The sequence below is a fragment of the Protopterus annectens genome, chromosome 1.part0 (genome assembly GCF_019279795.1).
Source record: "Protopterus annectens isolate FY-2018-M chromosome 1.part0, PAN1.0, whole genome shotgun sequence".
NCBI classification, from domain to species: Eukaryota; Metazoa; Chordata; order Ceratodontiformes; family Protopteridae; genus Protopterus; species Protopterus annectens.
In genome coordinates, this window is record NC_056725.1 from 1,679,433,434 (window position 1) to 1,679,455,531 (window position 22,098).

The following is a 22,098-nucleotide window of genomic DNA, read 5'->3' on the forward strand; positions in this document are numbered from 1 at the left end:
CTGTAAAAAAGAGTTTTGTTCTACTGTATGCCCAAATTAATTGTGTTTGTGGGCTTCTAGGCTAAAGGGACATGCTGTAGACCCAGTTTGGCTGTACGGTATTAACTTTTTAAAGGATAATGACCTGTTTTAATTTCTTTAGTAATGGGGACACGGCAACCAAGATTGCTTGTTTCTTTCAGGACAGAGTATATCTTCCCCGCATTCTGAGCCATTCAAGTTAAAGCCAGGTAGGGTAATCAGACCTGATAAGGGATAGTTAGTTAGCACCTTTTTCTTTAAACAGAATAACAGCAGCAGTAGTATAACCTGTCTAGTAAACTCACACTTTAAGGCAAGGCAGCATCTGACTATACACCTTAATTCAGTGTAGACAACCGTATACTTTCAACAGAGCAGGCCTATACAATCACAGTATATTGCTGAGAGTTCACTTAACTAAAACCACACTCTGCTCACTGTTCTACGCAGTATACTAAGAACGGAGAGGTTTACGGCATTTTCAAACTGCCTTAAGCTTTCAGGGTGCAACAAATCGCTTTTACTAGAAGTCGCTGATGTCTAAACACTATATACTTCACTTACACTTCACTTACTATAATATAAGTTAACGACAGATTTCACAGTAATATAAATTAATTAAATACAGGTTTCACATACCATATACAGAAAGACAGACATGTCCTTTTGCTGACGAGTTTAGTCTCACTAGGCCAATGACCTCTTATCAGGGGGAGACCTGAATTACTGTCAGAGTTATAAACGTTAAGTTAGAAACTAATCTGTGTAAAACCTTAGAGGACTTACCCAGAAATGCAAGATAATAAACCTCCATTAGAGCTCACATTGTTTGTTAATGAGTTGTAGTTATTTTGTGTTATTTTTCTGTAGTGTGGGGTTAAATGTCAAGATAAACAGGGGGAAGCCCTAAACCTTAGGATATGATTACTCCCGTCGGCCCTCTGCTTCATATGTTGTTGTATCTTTCGGCTTTTCCCAGTTAGGGGTCGCCACAGCGGAACTCCGGTCCGCTAATGACTGGCAGTAGATTTTAACATACCAAGTTGCCAGTCCTGATGCACAACCTTCAATGAAGGTACGCCCATTCACGCATGACTCCACACAAAAGACGCTTTAGCTGAGAATCGAACAGGACAACGTCTTACTGTGAGGCGACAATGCTACCGCAGCACCACCACCGCATGATGTAAAATATATTAAACATGGGGTGTGGAACAATACCCTCTACCAATCAGAATGATGTATTAGAGCTGCTGAAAGAATGTCAGCTATAAATGTTAGTCTCACACACAAACACACACACGCACACACACACACACACACACACACACACACACACACACACACACACACACACACACACACACACACACAAATATAGCTGGCCTTAGCCATAGGCCAACTAGGTGGCAGCCTAGGGCACCGCTCTAGCAGGGGTGCTTTTAAATTAACAAGGTGGTGCAGGGTGGGGGGTGTTGTGGAGCCCTTTTGCATAGGGCACCAGTTGACCAAAGGCCGTCCCTGAACACAAAATACCCACAACCTATCAGAATGATGCATTAGAGCTGCTGAAAGAATGTCAGCTGTAAATGTTAGTCTCTCTCTCTCTCTCTCACACACACACACACACACACACACACACACACACACACACACACACACACACACACACACACACAAAATACCCTCTACTAATCAGAATGACGTATTCGAGCTGCTGTAAGAGTGTCACCTGTAAATGTTAATCTAACACACACACACACACACACACACACACACACACACACACACACACACATGCATACAATACCCTTGACCAATCAGTATGCTGTATTACAACTGCTGAAAGAATGTCAACTGTAAATGCTAGTCTCACACACACATACACGCACAAACACAATACCCTCAACCAGTCAGAATGATGTATTAGAGCTGCTGAAAGAATGTCAGCTGTAAATGTTACTCTCTCACACACACACACACACACACACACACACACACACACACACACACACACACTCAGTACACATACTGGCAAATTCTCACAGGAAAGTATTGCAACCTTTGTGTAAAAAGCAGAAGTAAAAAGCATTTAGCAAGGAATAAAAATCAACAAATGCCAATTTAGCTACTCAAGAAGCAAATTTCCTCTCAGCTTTATAGCACACACCAATTCGTATTACAAAATATCTCTGAATATAACTAACTTCTTGAAAATATGAGTAAACTCTTTCAAAAATATTTTTTTTCTTATTAAAACCTTGAAAAATTCATACTAATTTGAGTAAGAGCAAACATTACTTCTTTTCATATAACTAAAAAAATATATTCTGGTTGTGTGACCTCTTGGTAACATACAGTCTTGCATGCACAGTGACTGCAAATCAAGTTAATAATGTAAAACTTTTTGAAGTGCATAACAGAAATAATGCCTTGCAGAGGTGAAATAAATGGTAAAATTTATCCTGACTGCCATGAGCATTTGATATATTGCACTTTGCCTTCAGGATCAAACCTGGACATTCAAAACTAAATATCTCCATTCATTCCCTCCAGGGTATTATTCCTATAATAACAGCATTATTGAAAGGTCCTGCAGAAGCTGTATACAGGACCTGCACTCCCTTTCAAATACCAAGCAAAGCAGCTAAAAAGGGTGAAATTTAAATAATGATGGCTGGACCTAATTCTATGCAGCCCACTGTAAAATTCAGCTGTAAAAATGGGAGAACTCCGTGTTATACACACAGAAATCTTCTAAATTAATAAAACCCCACTGGTGGTAAGGAACTCGGAGTAGCCAGCTAGATGCCTCCTAAGAGATTTTCTCTACTTACAAGCTTAAAGGGGACATGCTCATCATAATACTTGCTCAATAACTTATTTTGAAGAATGGAATGTCAAAATTATTTTATCCATGGGCAGGGTTTAAGAAAATCCAGATATCCATATCATCTTAAGCCCATCTTCACCCTTTAGCAGAATATAGTGCACTAATGATAGAAACGTATAGTCAAAAGAAAAATCTAGCAGTGCTAGACTTTCCACTGTGTGATTCTTTAAACCTCTTGTATTAGAGGTAACATGGGATATATGCAAATGGCCCTTTAAGGACATCAGGTGTTTAGCTATTCTGAATGATCATGACCTTTTTCTTTTTAAGTCTGTTAATGGACAAATTCAGGCCAATAAAGCCAAACCCCATTAGCTGTGGACATGCATGTTTCAGTCTTATTATGGCATCATCAGCACAGCATAAGTGGAACATTTGGCTAACCTTTAGAAACACAGGGTTGTCGTATCCAGCTGATATCCATAATCATTAGGATGTCTACAAAATATCCCAACCAATAAACTAAAACAATGAATAAAACGGTCACACAGAAAAAAAAAAGAAAAATCTAGCAAGGCTAGACTTTCTACTGTGTGACTCCTTAAACCTCTTGTACTAGAGGCAACATATGATATATATAAATGACCCTTTAAGGACATCAGGTGTTTCAGCTGGGTACAACAACCCTGTGTTTCTAAAGGTTAGCCACACTTTCCACTTATGCTGTGCTGATGATGCCATAAGAAGGCTGAAACATGCATGTGCACATGAATCATTACTTCCATAGACAAAGTATGCATACACCCACATTTTCAGTGGCATAGTGAAAGCACAACTAACTAGGTAAGTCAGCTGAACACTAATAATAGAAAATGTGAGGAGCAAATGAGGGAGATGGCCATGGAGTTTTATGACAGTGGTTATGATATGGTAGCTATAGACAAACTCTGCAAAGAGATTTACGATAATAGCTCTAACTTCAGTAAGCCTACTTTTTTTGCAGGTCAGGTCACGTCATTAATAAAATATTGAGTAAAGAAGTTAATAAGATAAGATATGTTACTACATTTAATGTGAGAACCAGCAAAGTAACGAAAATATTCAAAAAAAAAACTGGGGCATACTTTTAGCTATGCCAGAATTGCAAAAGATTTTGGATGATGAACCAAGCTTTGCTTATAGAAACCTTAATAATATAGAAAGAAGGCTATGTTATAAGGACTTTAGATCTATTGATACAGGTTTTATTGCAAATAAATGTGGCACAGTTCAGTATATGAACTGTAGTTGTTGTAGTGACATTTCTGTAGATAATATTTGTTTACCCTATAACAAAGAAAGAATATACTTTTCGCTGTACGGCTACCTGTAATACCACACATGTGGTATATTTGGCTAACTGTGTCAAGTGTTCATCTTTCTATGTGGGTAAAATCACTAGGAAGTTAAAAGAGCAAATAGCTGAACATAGGTCAGACATACGTAGAAAATTCATATGAATGCACTGAGTAAACGTGTTATGGATACTGATTTTGAACATTATTTTCGATTCAGGGCCATGGACTTAGTGTTTAAACAAGCTAGAGGTGCTGACATGAATAACATTTTGGAAAATAAGGGGTGTGACTGGATAGTTAGGCTGCAGGCAGATTCTAAACCTGACCTGAATAACACTGTCAGTATCAAACCTGTGCTGATTAAGAAACAACTACAAATGCAATAAAAATCATATAGAAGCTTATATTATATATATAAATATAGGTTTTTAGTATATTTTAAAAAATGACTTTTATAATTATTTGTGCAATTGTCCTAATTATTTTATAAATAGGAATGTGTTATATTTAACTATGTGATTTATGGGATTGACTGACTGTGATCACATGATTTTATTTGTTTTTATATGAAGTGAGTATTCACATTGTGAAGTATTAGCACTGAAGAAGGGTGGTTTGCCCAAAAGCTTTGCTTGTTGCAATAAACTTGTTTTTTTTTTGGCATTGGACTTGTTGTTTTAGTAGCATCCTGAAACATGCATGTCCACAGCTAGTGGGGTTTGTCTTTATTGGCCTGAATTTGTCCATTAATAGACTTAAAAAGAAAAAAAAAGTTATGGACATTCAGAATTGCCATATAGCTGAAACACCTGATGTCCTTAAAATGTCATTTGCATATTATCCAAAATTGCCTCTAATGCAAGAGGTTTAAGGTATCACACAGTGGAAAGTCTAGCCTTGCCAGATTTTTCTTTTGTTTTTTACAGATTGTTTTTTCTGTGTGACCTTTTTACTCATTGTTTTAGTTTGTTGGCTGGGATATTTTGCAGACACCCTAATGATTATGGATATCACCTGGGTACAACAACCCTGTGTTTCTGAAGGTTAATGACATTTTCTGTTTATGCTGTACTGAGGATGCCATAACAAGGCTGAAACATGCATGTCCACATCTAGTAGATTTGGTTTTATTGGCGTGAATTTGTCCATAATAGACTTTAAAAAAAAAAAGAAAGTCATGGGTATTTATAATTACCATATAGTTGAAACATCTGATGGACTTTCAGAATTGTCATATAACTGAAACACCTGATGTTTTTAAAGGGTTATTATAGCAATAACCCATGCCTGGGTGTGGGTAATGCTGGATTTACCCACGGTTGGTGTAGTTTGGTCACGAGGGTGAAGCCCAAGTGGCCAAACAAAGACAACCGTGGGTAAATCCAGCATTACCCACACCCAGAAGTGGGTTATTGCTATTATACAATAACATTATTTAAGAAAGAAAATACTTACTTTTCTTAAATAATGGCATTGTATAATGCCTCCTTGCTGCCCTTCCACAGCTGTCTGGTATTCTGCGGCAGTTCTGATGTACTGCGCATGCGTATGCTTACACAGTAGATCAGAGCTGTGGGTGGAAGCAACAGAAAAAGCAAGATCTCCATTGCTTTTTACAAAGTGTCTCGGTATGTTAAAGCTGTCTTGCTATGTTAAACCCATTTAACATAACGAGACAGCTTTAAAAAAAGCAACAGAGAAAGGAAGATCTCCGTTACTTTTTTTAAAGCTGTCTCGCTATGTTAAACTCCTTTAACATAGCGAGACAGTGTCTAAAAAGCAACAGAGATCTTGCAATCTCCATTGCTGTAAAAAAAGACTTATACTAATGGAAAATGTCTGGGCGACCGGACCTTTTCCCATTAGTATAAGTCTGATTTACAATGTGCACGCTGACCAATCAGCATGCACGTTTTGGAATATTAACGGGGGGGGGGGGTCGTTGTATAATTGCATATATTCCATGTTGCCTGCAATACAAGACGTTTAAGGAAGGTCTAGCCTTGTTAGATTTTTCTTTTGGTTTTTACTGAATGTTTTTTTCTGTGTGACCTTTTTACTCATTGTTTTACAAAACTATTTTCCCTCAAGGAAAACATAGCAGTGTTATTAACTGTCATATAATGTAGCCTTGGTTTACTTTGCATTTTGAGATGTCATAAATGATCGAGAATGCCTCGATGGAAGTCTCTAGTCTGATTTGATTATGGATTTGCTTCCATTATTCCACTCTTGCCATAACTTTAATTGTACCTTTCCCTATGTATGACTCTTTAAGTACTTTTAAGCAAGTCAGTATTTTCTAGAAAGAAACTCCCATGAGGAACTGTGTCTGACTTTCTTAGATTCTTTTTATAACAAGAGGAAAAATAGCCTGTGCTTACAAGTCTAAAAGATTGCAGATGACATAATACACAGAATCAGGAAAGCATTATCCAACAAATTAGATGTGCTTAGTAAGTTTCATAGGCATCCATGCTGTTAGCAACCAAGAGGAGATAAAAGACAATGACTCGCCCATTCAGTTGTCAGAATGAAATCTAAGATCGTCATGAGAAAACTGATAAACGAGCAACTGTGCTGGCAGACCACTTATATGTCGGCTCTGAAAAAAGAGAACCGAGGGACTTGTGCAAAATACAATGTCTCCAGACAAAAGGAACCTCTCAAATCTCTAGCAAACGCAGCCCAAAAATTTGGACCAGCATGTGTCCCTTTGCAGCAGACCATGTTTCCCTGGCCATGAGACAAGCCTGATGGGATATACAAAAACTGTGCCACTTCCTGGAATATTAGCAGAGGCTATGAAATGTTATAGTTATAGTTATAGGGCGGCACAGTGGTGCAGTGGTTAACATTGGCACCTCACAGCAAGAGGTTCTCCGGTTTGATTCTCGGCTGTGGTGCCTTCTGTGTGGAGTTCGCATGTTCTCCCTGTGTTCGCATGGGTTTCCTCCGGGTACTCCGGTTTCCTCCGACATTCCAAAGACATGCATCTGGAGCATTTCTCCCTGGGCCTCTGCTGAAAAAAGGCTCTGTGAAACCTAGTCGGACATTCCCAGTCAACAAATGTTAAATAAAAAAATAAATAAAATAAAAGTTTGCATTTCATTTAAGGAACTCTATAATTACATTACATGTGCCATAACAGGCACCAGAAGTGCCCACCTTTCCTTCTGTGTACCTTCAGTATGATCCTTACTGAGGAGCACAAGGAGAAGAGATTTATGTGGGCAGTTTGGAAGACCAGGAAATAACTATGATAGTGCAGGTCAAGTCATCTCATAGCACGTCATTTAGAGCAATAAGGTATCTGAAGAAAGACTTTATAAGAAACTACTGAAGAATAAGTTTTAACTGGGCCATGAGTCACATCCCTGAACTTGGTTCATCTATGCATTATATACCAGAACCTAACCTACTTTGTCTGATTGGGTGTTAATTTTAACAAAAAAAAAAAAAAGGATATGATAGAGAAAACAGGACCTTAGTTTTACATATGATAGCTATTTATCTAGTTAACCATTTGAAATGTAAGGAGTCACTACAGCAAGTCCAAAAATATTGAAATTGAATGGCCTTGGACTTATATATGCCCCCCTGCAAAAATAAGTTTTAAGGAGAACAGTGATCTTTGAGATTCACTCTTCTCCTGTGTTTTTGGTCTCATAGGTTTGTACTAGGCTATCGGCCCTAGGACCTATGCAAGCCTAGCCATAACAATTCCCTGGCTATTTCTTCCCACAATATTTACTTCCCTGGACCCCTGTCTAGCAGGGCGACTGATGTGACCCCTGGGTGAATTTTCTATTTCCCATCCAATCGTCAAGGTTCCTTTTGAGGAGGGCCAAAGAGGCGCTCTGCATGACATGTATGGGCAGTCTATTCCAGAGTCTGGGGAGTCTCTGGGTCAGGAACCTATCCCTTCAGCATGTTTTGCTCATTGTGATGACAAGGTTTAGATCCCTGGAGCATGTGGCTCTGAAGGATTGGGATTTCTTTAAGTGTAGCATGTCCAACAGCTCTGGGTTTGACATGGCCTTGTATGTTAAGCAGAGATCGCCTCTGAGTAGACGATATGCGACAGAGTATAGCTGGAGTTTTTTTAGATAGTCAGCATAGGGCATCTGCTTTTGGCCTGTGATTCTTTTAGTAAGGTATTTCTGCAGCCTTTCCAGTTGTTGCAGATGGCTTGAGAGGTACATACCAAATAGGGCGTTGTATTCTATAATGGGTCTAATGAGGAATGAGCACAGTGGGACAATGACCTCCTTTTTTCTGGATAAAAAGCCCTTAGTGATGAGATGTGCCACATAGAAGGATTTCCTGACTGTTGTGGCAATGTGGTTATCAAAGGTGAGACCACTATCCACCTGTGTCCCTAAGTCTCTTATCACGCTTTTGGTGTTTAGTGTACTGCCACCTATGTGGTACTTCATGGGTACATGTTTTTTCCCAAAGGGGATAACTATACATTTTTTGGCATTGAGCTTGAGCCCATGGCTCTGGCACCAAGCATCTGTTTCTGTAAGGCCCTTTTGTCTTTTTTTATTTGGCATATCAGCAGTCGGCATTTCTAGTACTGACATTTCAATATGGAGCCATTTATCTCATTGAAAATTATCACTGTACTGATTCCTGTTAGTAGCATTACATTAAGGCATTCATATCTATCTATCTATATATATATATATATATATATATATATATATATATATATATATATATATATATATATATATATATATATATATATATATATGGATCTACTTTTAAATACAGTAATTTCAGAATCCCGAAGACCAGAATACCGAGACGAGAATCACAAAACTTAAAATGCCGAACCACGTAAGTTTCCCATGGCAATTAAACACTTGCCCAACACAACATTAAAAAACACCACAATATCTAAAACCCACCTAGGTGGGGACTATGGCCCCCACATACCTAACTATGTATATCAACTCCGGGATTGCACTACAGTGGAGAAAGGGCACTTGACCTGGGAAAACATATGTGGTTCGGTATTTTAAGGTTCATGATTCTCATTTCAACATTTTGGTCTTCACGATTTTGAGCTTTTGGTATTACGAAGTAGACCAACAGATATATATATATATATATATATATATATATATATATATATATATATGCACACACACACACACACACACACACACACACACACACACACACACACACACACACACACGCACACAAGCTTGTATATAAGTAAGTAAGTACACACACACACACACACACACACACACATGTACATGGAAGGCTATATGCAAGCATGCTTGCTCATATACAAGCATATAAATACATTGATTACAATACAATGACCTGAGTCTTAATTATTTGAACATAATTATAGAGAGCTCACAAGCCCAGACCACAATAAAACACAAGATGAAATATACAAAAAGTCTATTTTTGAACCTAAACACAGTAAACAAGTGCTGGCAACATCTCTCTAATTACTTCATGTGTGGGAAGATGGCAGTGTCCCAAACTACATGAAACCTATCAATTAATTCCAGTTTGAGGGATATTTTTATGTATCTTATAGTAACACTAGTTCAGAGGACTCTGCCCGGCTGACAAGACTTGTAGCCACAATGGTCCAAACCAGCATACATATGCAGTTGCAGTATCAATGCATGCAGCTTTTGTTGTTGAGTTTGAATGTACTGAATCATCAGCCAGATTGGTGTATTCAATTATCCTGCTTCTAAGATTGTACATGTGTATATACATTAATGTATGTTCATGACTATATACATATATGAGCATGCATATGTACGTATCACAAATCAACTATTAATACCATGATGTGTCATTGAAAACTGTGCTGTGACTCATAAACTGCCACACAGCATACTTTTCATTGTGATATTAGAGAACAGCTTAAACATCCTTGAGAATGAGTCTCAGATGCTACAAACACAACATATGAACCTACTATGAGAATGCTTTTGGGGGGGTCATTTATGGTAGCACCTCCTCTTACTGTACGTATGTGCAAAAGGGCAGCATGATAGCTCATTGTTTAATGTTTCTACCTCACAGATTCAGGGTGTGTACTTCAGTCCTGCCCTCCAATTATTGTGACTGTAGAGCTTGCATATTCAACCAGCTTTCACTTGAGTTTTCTTCTGCTAATCTAGTTTCCTCCTTTCCCCTAAAAATATACTGATTTTATATATTTTTATACTTTTTGCCTCCAAGCCTGCTAACTATCAAGCTACTCCCACATTTGGAGGGCCCGGCACCCAGACAGCCATAAGGATTGGTCGGGCCCTCATCAGAATTCTGGCACTGAGGGCATTTTTCTTTTCTAAGTCCCTAGCCTCTCCTCTTAGATGAAGACTGTGCAACCTGCATCACTTCAGGGACTACTATGTCTCTTCATGCATGTGTGCGGGTGCTTCTGTGCAGTTGCTGAGGAAGACTACCACATTCAAACATTTGTGAGCCAAATACTCCAGGACCCCCCCCCCCCCAGAAATGTTGCTTCCCCACTTTCAATAGGATAGTTCCTCCCTGCATCAAAATTAGCAGGTATTCATGTTGCTAATAACACACACAGGTCAACTCATACATAGTCAGGGATTTATCCCTCCATGTCAGTATTCTTGGACAATCATACTGATTGCTTGACTAGTACAAACTGTTCAGATAGATTGCATTTACTCTTGCCATTTTAGTAAGAGTTGTGACTGAATCACATCAGTTCACTTAACATTTAACAAATTCCCCACACAGCATTATTGCATTTCAAAAGTACACAACAAAAGTACAAATAATTTGCTATTCAAAAAAAATTATCATTACGTTGTAACACAGCAATGCAAGTGACAGATTTTGTACAACTGGTACAGAGCATGGCATTACTGACTGATTTGCTTTGCATGATAGTTTGTGTATGAAACTATATGACTCTGTATGTGTGTCTTTGCACATGCTTAAGTGTGTGTGTGTGTGTGTGTGTGTGTGTGTGTGTGTGTGTGTATTTGCAGATATTTACATATTTTGTGCATAAATGTACATGCATTGGCATTATAGTTCATTGAAATTATATATGGTGCTGTGGGAGGAGGGTGTATCTCTCTCTCGTTCTCTCTCTCACTTTCACACACATATACACACACACACAAATGTGACAGATTCCAATTTTTGACAAATGGATATGACACTATATATTTATGTACATATATATATATATATATATATATATATATATATTAATCTCAATAAACGTGTGTGTGTGTGTGTGTGTGTGTGTGTGTGTGTGTGTGTGTGTGTGTGTGTGTGTGTGTGTGTGTATGTGTGTGTGTGTGTTACACCCTACATTCCTACAAATACAACAGTTTACATTTAGGAATGTACCCACAGCAGGATGACATCTTTTTTTAAGACTTAAAATTACATGTCCAAAAGACCGTGATCCTGTATCCTTCCTGAGAAAAATCAGAAGTTATACAGATTCAGACAAAGGCATTAAAAAAACTCAGGAAGTGACATCAACCTGTAGTATGAGTTCTAGTGGAAAATCTGCTAGGGAACGAAATGTGCAAAACCTGTATGAAACAACACCTGATCTATTTAATGTATGTAATTGCAAGGGAAGTAAATAGAAGCTTAGGTGATCGCTGGATTCAAACAGCATCTTTCATCACCCCACCCACTTGCATACATGAATATATTCTTCCTGTAAATTCAGCTGCAGGCACCACCTCCTAGCCATCGAGTTAGCCATTCAGAGAGGCAGTTAGAAGGCATTAAAGGCTCCTTAACAGAATGGCACATTAAGAACCAGAGAGCCTTAACAGGAGCTAGACAACAGAGAAGCCATTCAGGGGAAAAAGCTACTGTGCTCAGAAGGGAATTAGCAGCTTAACTCCTGGACACTTTCTGAAAGTAAGTTTTCACAATGTTCTCTTTCTACTGCTGTCATCACTGTTGTCCTTATTCATGCAGACTACGTCTTCTACATCTGAGTTTACTTACACAATATATTACTTTACATCAGCTTCTGACAATATTTACATGTACTGTGTACGTATTTCAACTTTGTAAAGGTTTTATAGTCTTTGAACTACTAAAGATGTTATACAGCTACACACACACACACACACACACACACACACACACACACACACGCACACACGCTCACACACACACACACACACACACACATACACACACACACACACACACATGCATATCTGTGCATGTGTGCATTTTTTCTATATTTGATGTATACATACATATACATATACGCACACACTTGCACAGAGAGGGAGACAGATAATGCACATATACAGTATATATACAAAACAGCAATTTATGAACTGATTCACATCTAGTTATGTAAAATGTATATGATATGAAACAGTCTGTGACTTATATGTTCATATGTTTAATTTCTTAAAAGAAAAATGTCTTGCATCAAGAAAAAAGAAAAACACATTTGTTCCTAGTTATTACTAAGTATCTTCTTTCTGTTACTGTCATCTCACTTTATGCATTCGTACATTTAAACTTTCATACATACTTACAGTCAAACAGATAAACAGCTGTGGCTCTGAAAGAGTTTGCTTTAAGGTTTAATACTACCTCAACAGAAAATGTCTGAAACCCTTTGCATGGAGTATTATCCTGTTTTATAAATCTATCGTGGCTTTGCCTATTTATCTGTATTACTGATTTTTAGACTAACTTTAAATGATTTGTCTGTGTGATATTTTCTGTGTGATATATTGAATTTTACATTTAAGTTTCTTTTTTTTTCCTATAGTCATATATAAATAATAAAATAAGAAAACAGTGAATAGTGGAGATTTCAGAAAAACAAGAGTGAAGAAAAAGAAGCAGAAAACAGGGAAGGATGTCTGAACTTGAAGAGCAGAGCCTTTCAGATGTGGAACTGAGCCCAGGAGGGGGGGATGAAGATTCACATTGTTTATCTCCAAGCACTTCCATGGTCCCAGAAAATGACAGCTTGCAATGTAGCCCCAGGGCTAGAGAATCTGGAAAGGTGAAAAAAGAGAGGGACATGGACCCAGAGGATGAAAAATTTCCTATGTGTATCCGTGAGGCAGTCACTCAAGTCTTGAGTGGCTATGACTGGACACTGGTGCCCATGCCTGTCCGAGTGAATGGGGGTAACAAGGCAAAACCTCATGTGAAGAGACCTATGAATGCCTTCATGGTCTGGGCCCAGGCAGCACGACGAAAGTTGGCAGATCAGTACCCTCACCTCCACAATGCCGAGCTCAGCAAGACCCTGGGCAAACTCTGGAGGTAAGCAGCAGAATATTTTACTTAAAATCACTTTCAAAACTGGATCTTAAGGTTATTGGAGTCAACTGTTTTTGTTTAAACAATTAGGCCAAATATCTCATAGCAAACGTTAAGAATGCAAGCCCATGAACTCTGGAAAATCTGGATCATTTAAAAAATATACCTATTCAGATCATTTTTTTGTGATGAGAAGGATTGTAAAACTACCTATCATGTAGTGTTTAATCTAGCCTTCTACACAAACTAAACCCTTTCCCCTACACCTTTCAGGCATGATGTCTCTAACAACAAGACCACTAAATATAAGATGATAACCTTTGATCTGGGCAGTAGTAGTTATGCTGAGCCCCTAAAATATTACTGTTGCCTACAGGCATACTCTTTAAAGAAACAATTCTCACTGGGTCATAAATTACAAATAAAGAACCAGTTAGTACTGGTGGGTATGCAGGGATAGGGGTAGAGACAGAACACTAATCCAAAACCATTTTGCCATTGGAATAACCTCTTGAAATACAATATCCTGTAAGCAATACTGTCCAAATAGGTTGGTCTCTGATCTGTAAAATTAAGGTTTCATAATGAGATATCATAGCAACGAAAATCTGAGAATTTCTGGGGGGAGGGGATCATTGGACTGTGATAAGTTAGTATGTTCCTGACACAGTTAAAGTAATACAGTAAACTTTCAGTTAACCGGAACTCAAGCAACCGGCAAAAAAAAAAAAAAAAATGAAGAAATACAGTACAATTTTCATGTATTGCACTTTCTATTTCCCCCCGTAGAAACATACCTTACATTTTTAGAGTTTTAGAGTTTTAAAAAAGAAGATAGGAATAAATTCCCTGTCTCCCCAACCTGAGAATGAGTCAAACCAAACAAATAATATAGGGTACAGTATTAGTCAGACCTGTTTTTAATAGTAACTCTCAATCAGCCAGAAACTACAGTTATCCGGCATCTACCAATCCCCATGGGTGCCGGTTAACTGAGAGTTTACTGTAAATACAAACTTGTTCTGATCTAATATTTACATACGTAGATGACTGAAAAAAGAAGGAAAAAGAATGATAGTTATAATTTTACTTTGGACCACTCAGGAAGTTATAAACTGTGTTGTTGTTTGCAATTTTTTGGAGAAAGGCTTTGCATACACGCTGTAATTTAGGAGTAGTATAATTTATGTAACTTTTACAATCCCAAGACAGAATTTTACTAAGGAATTACTCTACTTTTGATTTACTTGTCCCTGTCTGTTGGCATCATTTCATCATTCAAGCTGTGGCTGCCCTAGATAAGTGCTGAGTACATCAAACATGATGATTCCAGAATTTTCATCTGAAATTGTGTATTTTAATGACTGTCAACCCCCCACCCCCCGCATACATTCAAACACACACACACACACACACACACACACACACACACACACACACACACACACACACACACAATGATTCAGTTTTCCCTTGGAAGAAAATATCTTATCTAGTATCCTGTGCTATAGAAAAATCCATGGTTTTGCTAAGAGCCAAAACAGGTAACGTGTTAAATGCTAACTCAAATCACATATTATGTCTTGTTGTCTCCCCACCCCTACCATGAGTTACATACAGTAAAAATATGAAGTACCCACTCTATTATCTTAAGTTTTGCATATCAGGGTGATAAGGAGGGAACTTAGATATAAATAATCTAAGAATGTGAATTAAAGCATGTTAAATAGTTACAATATCAAATCATGTAGCATTCTCTCACTTTGAAATATGTTCTGTTATGCCTCTCTGCTTAGTGAGATTATTCCTCATATACCAGTCCTTTGGGAGCACAACACAGAGGCACAGTCTTTTGACGTATATGGGCATCAATACATACCTCTCAACCTTCAAGCATCAAAATCAAAGCACTGACCCTTAAAAATCATAGCAAAGGGTCAGAAAGAGGAACACTTTCTAACTGTTCACAATAGAACCTCTTTCTATACTACACTCTATATGGTAAGTGATAAGGTATCTTTGTACAGACTTAGTTTATTTATTTAATAAAGTATGCCCATAACAAAGTCTTTTTCAGGAACTCAGCAAATTCAAGCAGGGCAAGACTAAATCTGAGGGCCAAAATTATAGGTTCATAGCTTCATGCGCCTAAATTATAGCAGTTGAGATGTAAGCATAAATATGTCTTCGATTTTTTTTTTTAGTTTATATTCTACAAAATGCCTTTTAATGTTTGTATGAAAAAAGCAGTGCCATATGCTGGTTCTGTTTTTAACAAGCTGACACAAAAACCCAAATCCATTATCTTATGTGACAGATATTGCCTAAGTAGGCCTAACAAGCTAGGTATCACAATTTTCTGTTCTTTTGATGGTGCTAATCATTTAATTTAAGAATAAAAGTACTCCAGTCATAAAGCATCTTTATATCAAATGCAGTAGCTGTGGAAACCAGACCTTGGCATGCAACAGGTATCTGTCTCCAAGCTGTTTTCTCTGAGGTTGTTCATCTTTTTCTGTTTGTGGAAATGTCCCAAAGAAAGACTTAATTCTTGTGATAAAGCATTTGGATTACAAGGAAACAAGTTAGTTAAAAAAGAGCTGCCAGACACGGCAGAACTGTGTAAGTGCCTTCAGTATAGTGGTAAAGTATTCCTGATTTTTTTTTAATTAAACGCATTTGTTATATTCTAGTCTATGGCAAACATTTACTGTAAATGCAGTTTACCTTGACAACCTGTAGATGCGCAGTTTTGGACATGCATTTCAAATGTACCTGTATTAGAAAGTCAAAAGTCGGAATATATTTTACATTATAAAATTATTACTTTATAATTTTCAGATGAATGCATTCACACACACACACACACACACACACACACACACACACACACACACACACACACACACACACACACACACACACATATCCACATGTGTGCGCATGCATTACCAGTTTTCAGTTCGATTACAAATGGAATGGAACAAGGTTCATCAAGTTTGTAATCTATCATACATGCACATTATAGACTTAGAAGTAAAGGATAATGTAGAAATGATGCCATACACATTAAATTCCAGGATGTCTGACATTAGGTGAAGCCAGTCACTCAGCATTATATCTCAAAATGAAGTATATGGCAGGCAAGCCACATTTTCTGTAGTGCTTGGAACACTGTTGCAGTATTTTTACTGCCTATAACCAGCCACAGAGTATAAATAAATGGACCTAGTTGCAATAAACTGAACAGCCATACACTGTAAGATGGAAAGTCCCAAAGTGTCTAACAAAGTATATATCATGGACACACTACACAACTATCTTTTTGTAAGTGGAAAAGTATACAATTTATGGTCAGCATAAAGGACATTTTAACAGTTATGCAGCCTTATTAAGATGATAGATTATGTACCTATGTTAAATGGTAGTGGCATTTTATGAGATTCAAACCTCAGTCTTCTATTCTCCAAGTCTACACTATTATCTTCTACCTGCAAACCTTGCTATTGAATGTTTTTTTCTTTGATGTTTTTTCCACTTATAAAATAAAAATGGTATGTTTTTCAGTGTAACAGATCTGCATTATTAGAAATTACAGTAGTTGTAAGGACAGATATATGGCTACAGTTTTTTAAAGGACACAATAATACATACTTAGCAGATAAAAGAAAACATTTAAAATACCAAATTTAAGAAGCAGGAAAGAAGAAAAACATGCAGCAGTGTAAAGTTAAATTCCTCCAAGCTACTTTCCTTGTAGTATGAAAAAGAAAGTTAATTGAATGACTGGAAGGAAATTAACATCTGATTCTTCCTGATAATATAATGCTGATTAGTTTTCTGCAATAAGAGATTTTGAGTTTATAACAATGATAATGGGTCAAGTTATTTCTATACCACATCTGTGCATGATAACATAAATAAATGTAATATATGCACTGTATTAGACCGTTGCATAATGTCACAAAGATTATCTCAACTATGAGGTTAATTCCATGCACAGCCAAAGATATGTAAAGCCTGCATGCAATAAACAGGTTCATGCTTTTAAGCTGGGTTTATCTGGGATAAGTTTAATTTCTAAGTAGTTTATAAAATAGTTCAACATAGACTATATACAGGTCAGTGGCTTCCGTAGAAATATGCATTAGGTGAAAAAGTATCAGACAGGTGGCCAATACTTTGACACTAAGGTAAGAAACAGGTATTTATCTGTGTAAAAACAGCCCCATATGTGTGACACTTCTTAAACTTCCAGGAGTCCCTGAGCTCTAAAAGTCTGGACCTGGATTAAACAGCACACAATGAAACTATCTACGCAGGTCTAGTCAGATATTTTTGGCACAGAAATTACTCAAATGGGTCTCTTAGCCACAAGTGACCCAAGAGTAGCAAATATGAACATAGTGCATGGTAAGAAGTTATGCCTTTAAAACTCCCAAGTTAAACTCATAAAACTGTATTAGCAGAAAGTCAGAGAAGCACATACTAATGGAATGCAATGCTTCAGATCTTTAGAAATATTTGCCTTGGGTGTTTCATCATGTGAAAGTTTCTGACAGGTATGTAAAAAAACTAACTACTCAATAATAGTGCCATATCCATAATAAGAACTCATTTTAAAGCTGTTAATAGTAATTGTTTCTTTGTAAGAATTGTGTTCAGGTATTTAGTAAAACTTCTGCAAGTAAAAGAAACTGCAGCATCTTTTGTCCTACCTTTGCCTTCACGATTCCAAAAATACTGACAATTCTATAAATCTTAATTCTACATTTAGTAGACACAGTTCATTTAAAACAAATTGTGATTCCAGAATATTAACAAAGTAAAATGTTTCTACGTTGAATGTAATTTTTGAAATAATACTTTTATTATTAATATAGCATAATAATGCACATACTGCTTTCCCGTTATACAAGAAGTATAGAGTGTATCTTGGTGCCCAGGGTCTCTCAAAAATACTGACTATGCAGCTTAAATGCACAAAACTACAGCAAGAAAATCACAAAATGATATTTGTCAGAAATCAATGTTTTCTCTGAGGGAGCAAGTCTCACACATCCCATGCAGTTATGTTTCATGTTATAATCACCTCTACAGTCAGATATATGGAGAGAAAATGCAAATAGTTTTTTTTTTTTTTTTGCACAAAACTCTAGAATTTGTATTTTTTCTTTCACTGACAAATTCAGGTAAAACTATCATGTTAAAAATAAAAAGAGATGTTCAAATTTACACAATTTTCTGATTTTGAGTATTTATGTTTTACAAAGAAAATAACTATTCTTTATTCTCCCTCTCTCTGTATATATATGTGTGTGTGTGTGTGTGTGTGTGTGTGTGTGTGTGTGTGTGTGTGTGTGTGTGTGTGTGTGTGTGTGTGCGTGTGTGTGTGTATATATATATATATATATATCTTGCACTTCTTTACCAGCAGGGTCTGACTATGAGGAATAGCTAATCCCTTTTCAGCAGTGTCCTGGGGAGAAAAGCTCCACAGAAAAACATAAAATACTTTACATAACAATGTAATACAATACAATATAATACAATAGTATATGATTAGAATGGGTTGATCACCAAATCCTTTTTTACCAATAACCCACACTCACTAATGAGGTCATATATATGCCATATTAACTGGAGCAGTATTTTTGTTTTCCCAAGCAAAATGGTTAAGTCACCAGACAAATAGGGGAAAGAAAGAGTCTGATCAACAAACAGTCTGAAACAGAACTGAAATAAACTGCATTATCATTTAGAGGCTTTGGTTAGGACAAGCCCTATTACACACACTCACACACACACACACACACACACACACACACACACATATATATATATATATATATAGAGAGAGAGAGAGAGAGATTAGATATAGATATATATTAATGCAGGGATCACTGATTAACATGAGTAATTTATATAATGTGTGATACAATCAGCAATGTAGTGTCACAGCAAGAAGAGCCAATAATGCTTACAAGATACCTACTATATTAAAGGGAAACTGAGATTAAGAATAAAAACATAATCAAATTCAAGACTGTAAGTGAAATATAAATACTGAGTTACAGCTCACGTTAGACTTCTAATATTATTCACACAAGTAGGTTGATCAAAGACAGGGTCATTTTTTTCACCTGGACATAATACAGAAACAGAAGTGAAAATGTACATTGCAGTCAATACAGTAAATATAAAACAATGGACACCAGTATTATAGTGATAATACGTATACTACAAAAGTGCTTAATAGGTTAAATAAATAAAATAAAGTTGCATTACTACATAGCCATGTTATGATTGTTATTGCATTGTTTTAGCACAAAAGTGCTAATTACTGACGCTGAGCTGGACTCTTTATTTACAATCGTTTTGGACTCCCTGCATTATTTTCTTGTTTTGTCACATTCATTTGTAAATGTTTGCATGATTGCTAGCTGATGTTATTTTTGATACACACCATTTTGTTTACCCATATTTATGTTTATTATACATGAAAGTTTGGAGAATTTCTAACTGGGCCTTCACTGAAAATGTGTTATGCACAAGTGGATGTTCCTGTTAACAAAGTAACAGACAGACAAACTGGAAGACATAAACAGACAGACACAGAGACAGATAAAAGCAGTTGTCATGCAGGTTCAGTACTGTAGTAAAACTATGCTTTTATAGAACTACAGAGTAATTATTGTGCAGCAACAAATTATAGTAGCTATCTAAAATACAGAAAGATTAGTAAACATTTGCATTCATTAAAGAGGGTTTCAATTAGTGCAGAAGAAAGGCTGCAAGAGAGAAGGAGAAAGGAACTGATCAGGACTGTTTAAGTCAAACAAAATAATGCAAAGCAGCCTTATAAAAACAAGCATGGACATAAAGTAGAAGAAAAAAATCTAATGACTAATTAATAAAAAATAAAAATAAGGAAATAAATAAAAAAGAGTGTTTTCAAATAAATGACAAAGAAATAGACAAGAAAAAATGAAGATATTATCAGATTACCTAAAATATGAATAGCAAAAAGTTTTACATTTCTTAATAAAGCCCCTGGTTTATCAGCTGAGTGCCTTGAAAGGGACTTCAAACTTTCAAACTCCCATATGTAAATAAAATCTATTATTAATAACGTGGCATTGTTTGTTCTTTATGAGGATGATTACCCTTTATATGTTGCGGCACATTTTGAGAATTTAGTCTTTTTTTCCGTAAATCAAAACACTTGGGGAACTACATACACAATAGCAAAGCAAAAAACAATAAAAACAGTAGAATAAAGATGTTAATGTTTAATGTGACAAAATATTTATGTCACAGAAGATATAATTTGCAACTGCTATCGAATGCACAACAGATGGTATGTAAGATTTTCAATAAGAAAGATGGGGGTGGAAAAGATCTTATCACATTGTAAGCGCAACAAGTATTTTAGTAAAAAATGTATTTTGTGTATTTTATGGAAAAATATAATTCTTTTTCTTTAAAGTTACAAAGTACAACTTATAGGAAGTGACACATCTTGGTATCTCATCAAGAACAGTGTAAATTAGCCTCAGCAGATCTTCCTTTTCCTTCAAAAGAGCTAAGAGTATAAGAGACACTGTCATTTAAAACTATTTGTAATGTTAATGAAGACCTTATCTAAGGAAGGGTATATATATCCAAGTGTGAAGTGTAATATATGTTGTTATGTACTCCTGTTTAATTGGAACAATTAATTCAGTCAAGGAGGTTTTACTGCACATTTTGCTTGCACCACAGGGAATGTAATTCATGGCCATTTTGTTAATTGTGCAGTTTCAAAATGGTGCATTGGACAAGCAAGATGTCAAATAAAGTAACGATTCTAGCAACACTTATAAGATATAAAGCATACTAACCATTTAAGCTCAGTTTCAAGTTTTGCATTTTAACATTTATTTCCTGGGTTCACTCATTATGCCACAGGCAGGGAGTTGATTTATTTAGAACTTTGAATGAGATGAAGACCACATTTATATTAAGGTTTATGCCAATAAAGTTTAAATTTGGATTCATTATGGCAAAATTTGATTTGTTTTAATAAAAATTATTTACTTTTGGTTTAAATATGGATTCATTGTAGCAGTATCTGATTTAATAAAAATATTTGCTTATGATAAAAATTAAGTTAAGGAGAACATGAATATGTTGCGTATTATATATTTTATGTCTAAATAATTTAATGAGCCACATTAACGTATGATAATAGGAACTACAGTGATTTATTATACAAGTGTCATAAAGTACTGGGGTTTTATCTTGTCTCTTCCAAATGTAATATGACTGAATACTTATTTATTTGATTTTGGTTAGACATTTAAATGCTTTTTTAAAACCAAAAGTTTGATGTCCCCTAGAAGCCTTTATGCCAAGGTGCTAAGGAGTTTATTTCAAAGTTCAAAACTTTTTTTCTCCATGTAAAATACTTTGATTTTTTTATCATTAACAGATTACAGGCTTCTTTGTATGCTAGAATTGTTTATTTTTACCTTACAATTCTGTCACCCATTAACCTCAAGAAATTATTCTTAATGATACCTGGCAATTACAAAATTGGCCATATTATAATATAAAATG

At 36.2% G+C, this 22,098-nt stretch overlaps 1 protein-coding gene across 2 annotated transcripts in view; it reads left to right on the plus strand.

Annotated features, from left to right (window-relative positions):
- The first annotated feature begins 11,970 nt into the window (after positions 1–11,970).
- Positions 11,971–22,098, plus strand: part of SOX10 (SRY-box transcription factor 10) — a 90,631-nt gene continuing 80,503 nt past the window's right edge. For both annotated transcript variants that reach the window (XM_044068539.1, XM_044068548.1), the window contains exons 1-2: positions 11,971–12,114; positions 12,995–13,500. In XM_044068539.1, the coding sequence (XP_043924474.1) occupies positions 13,085–13,500 (416 nt within the window). In that variant the 5' untranslated portion in view covers positions 11,971–12,114; positions 12,995–13,084. The remainder of the gene's footprint in view (positions 12,115–12,994; positions 13,501–22,098) is intronic.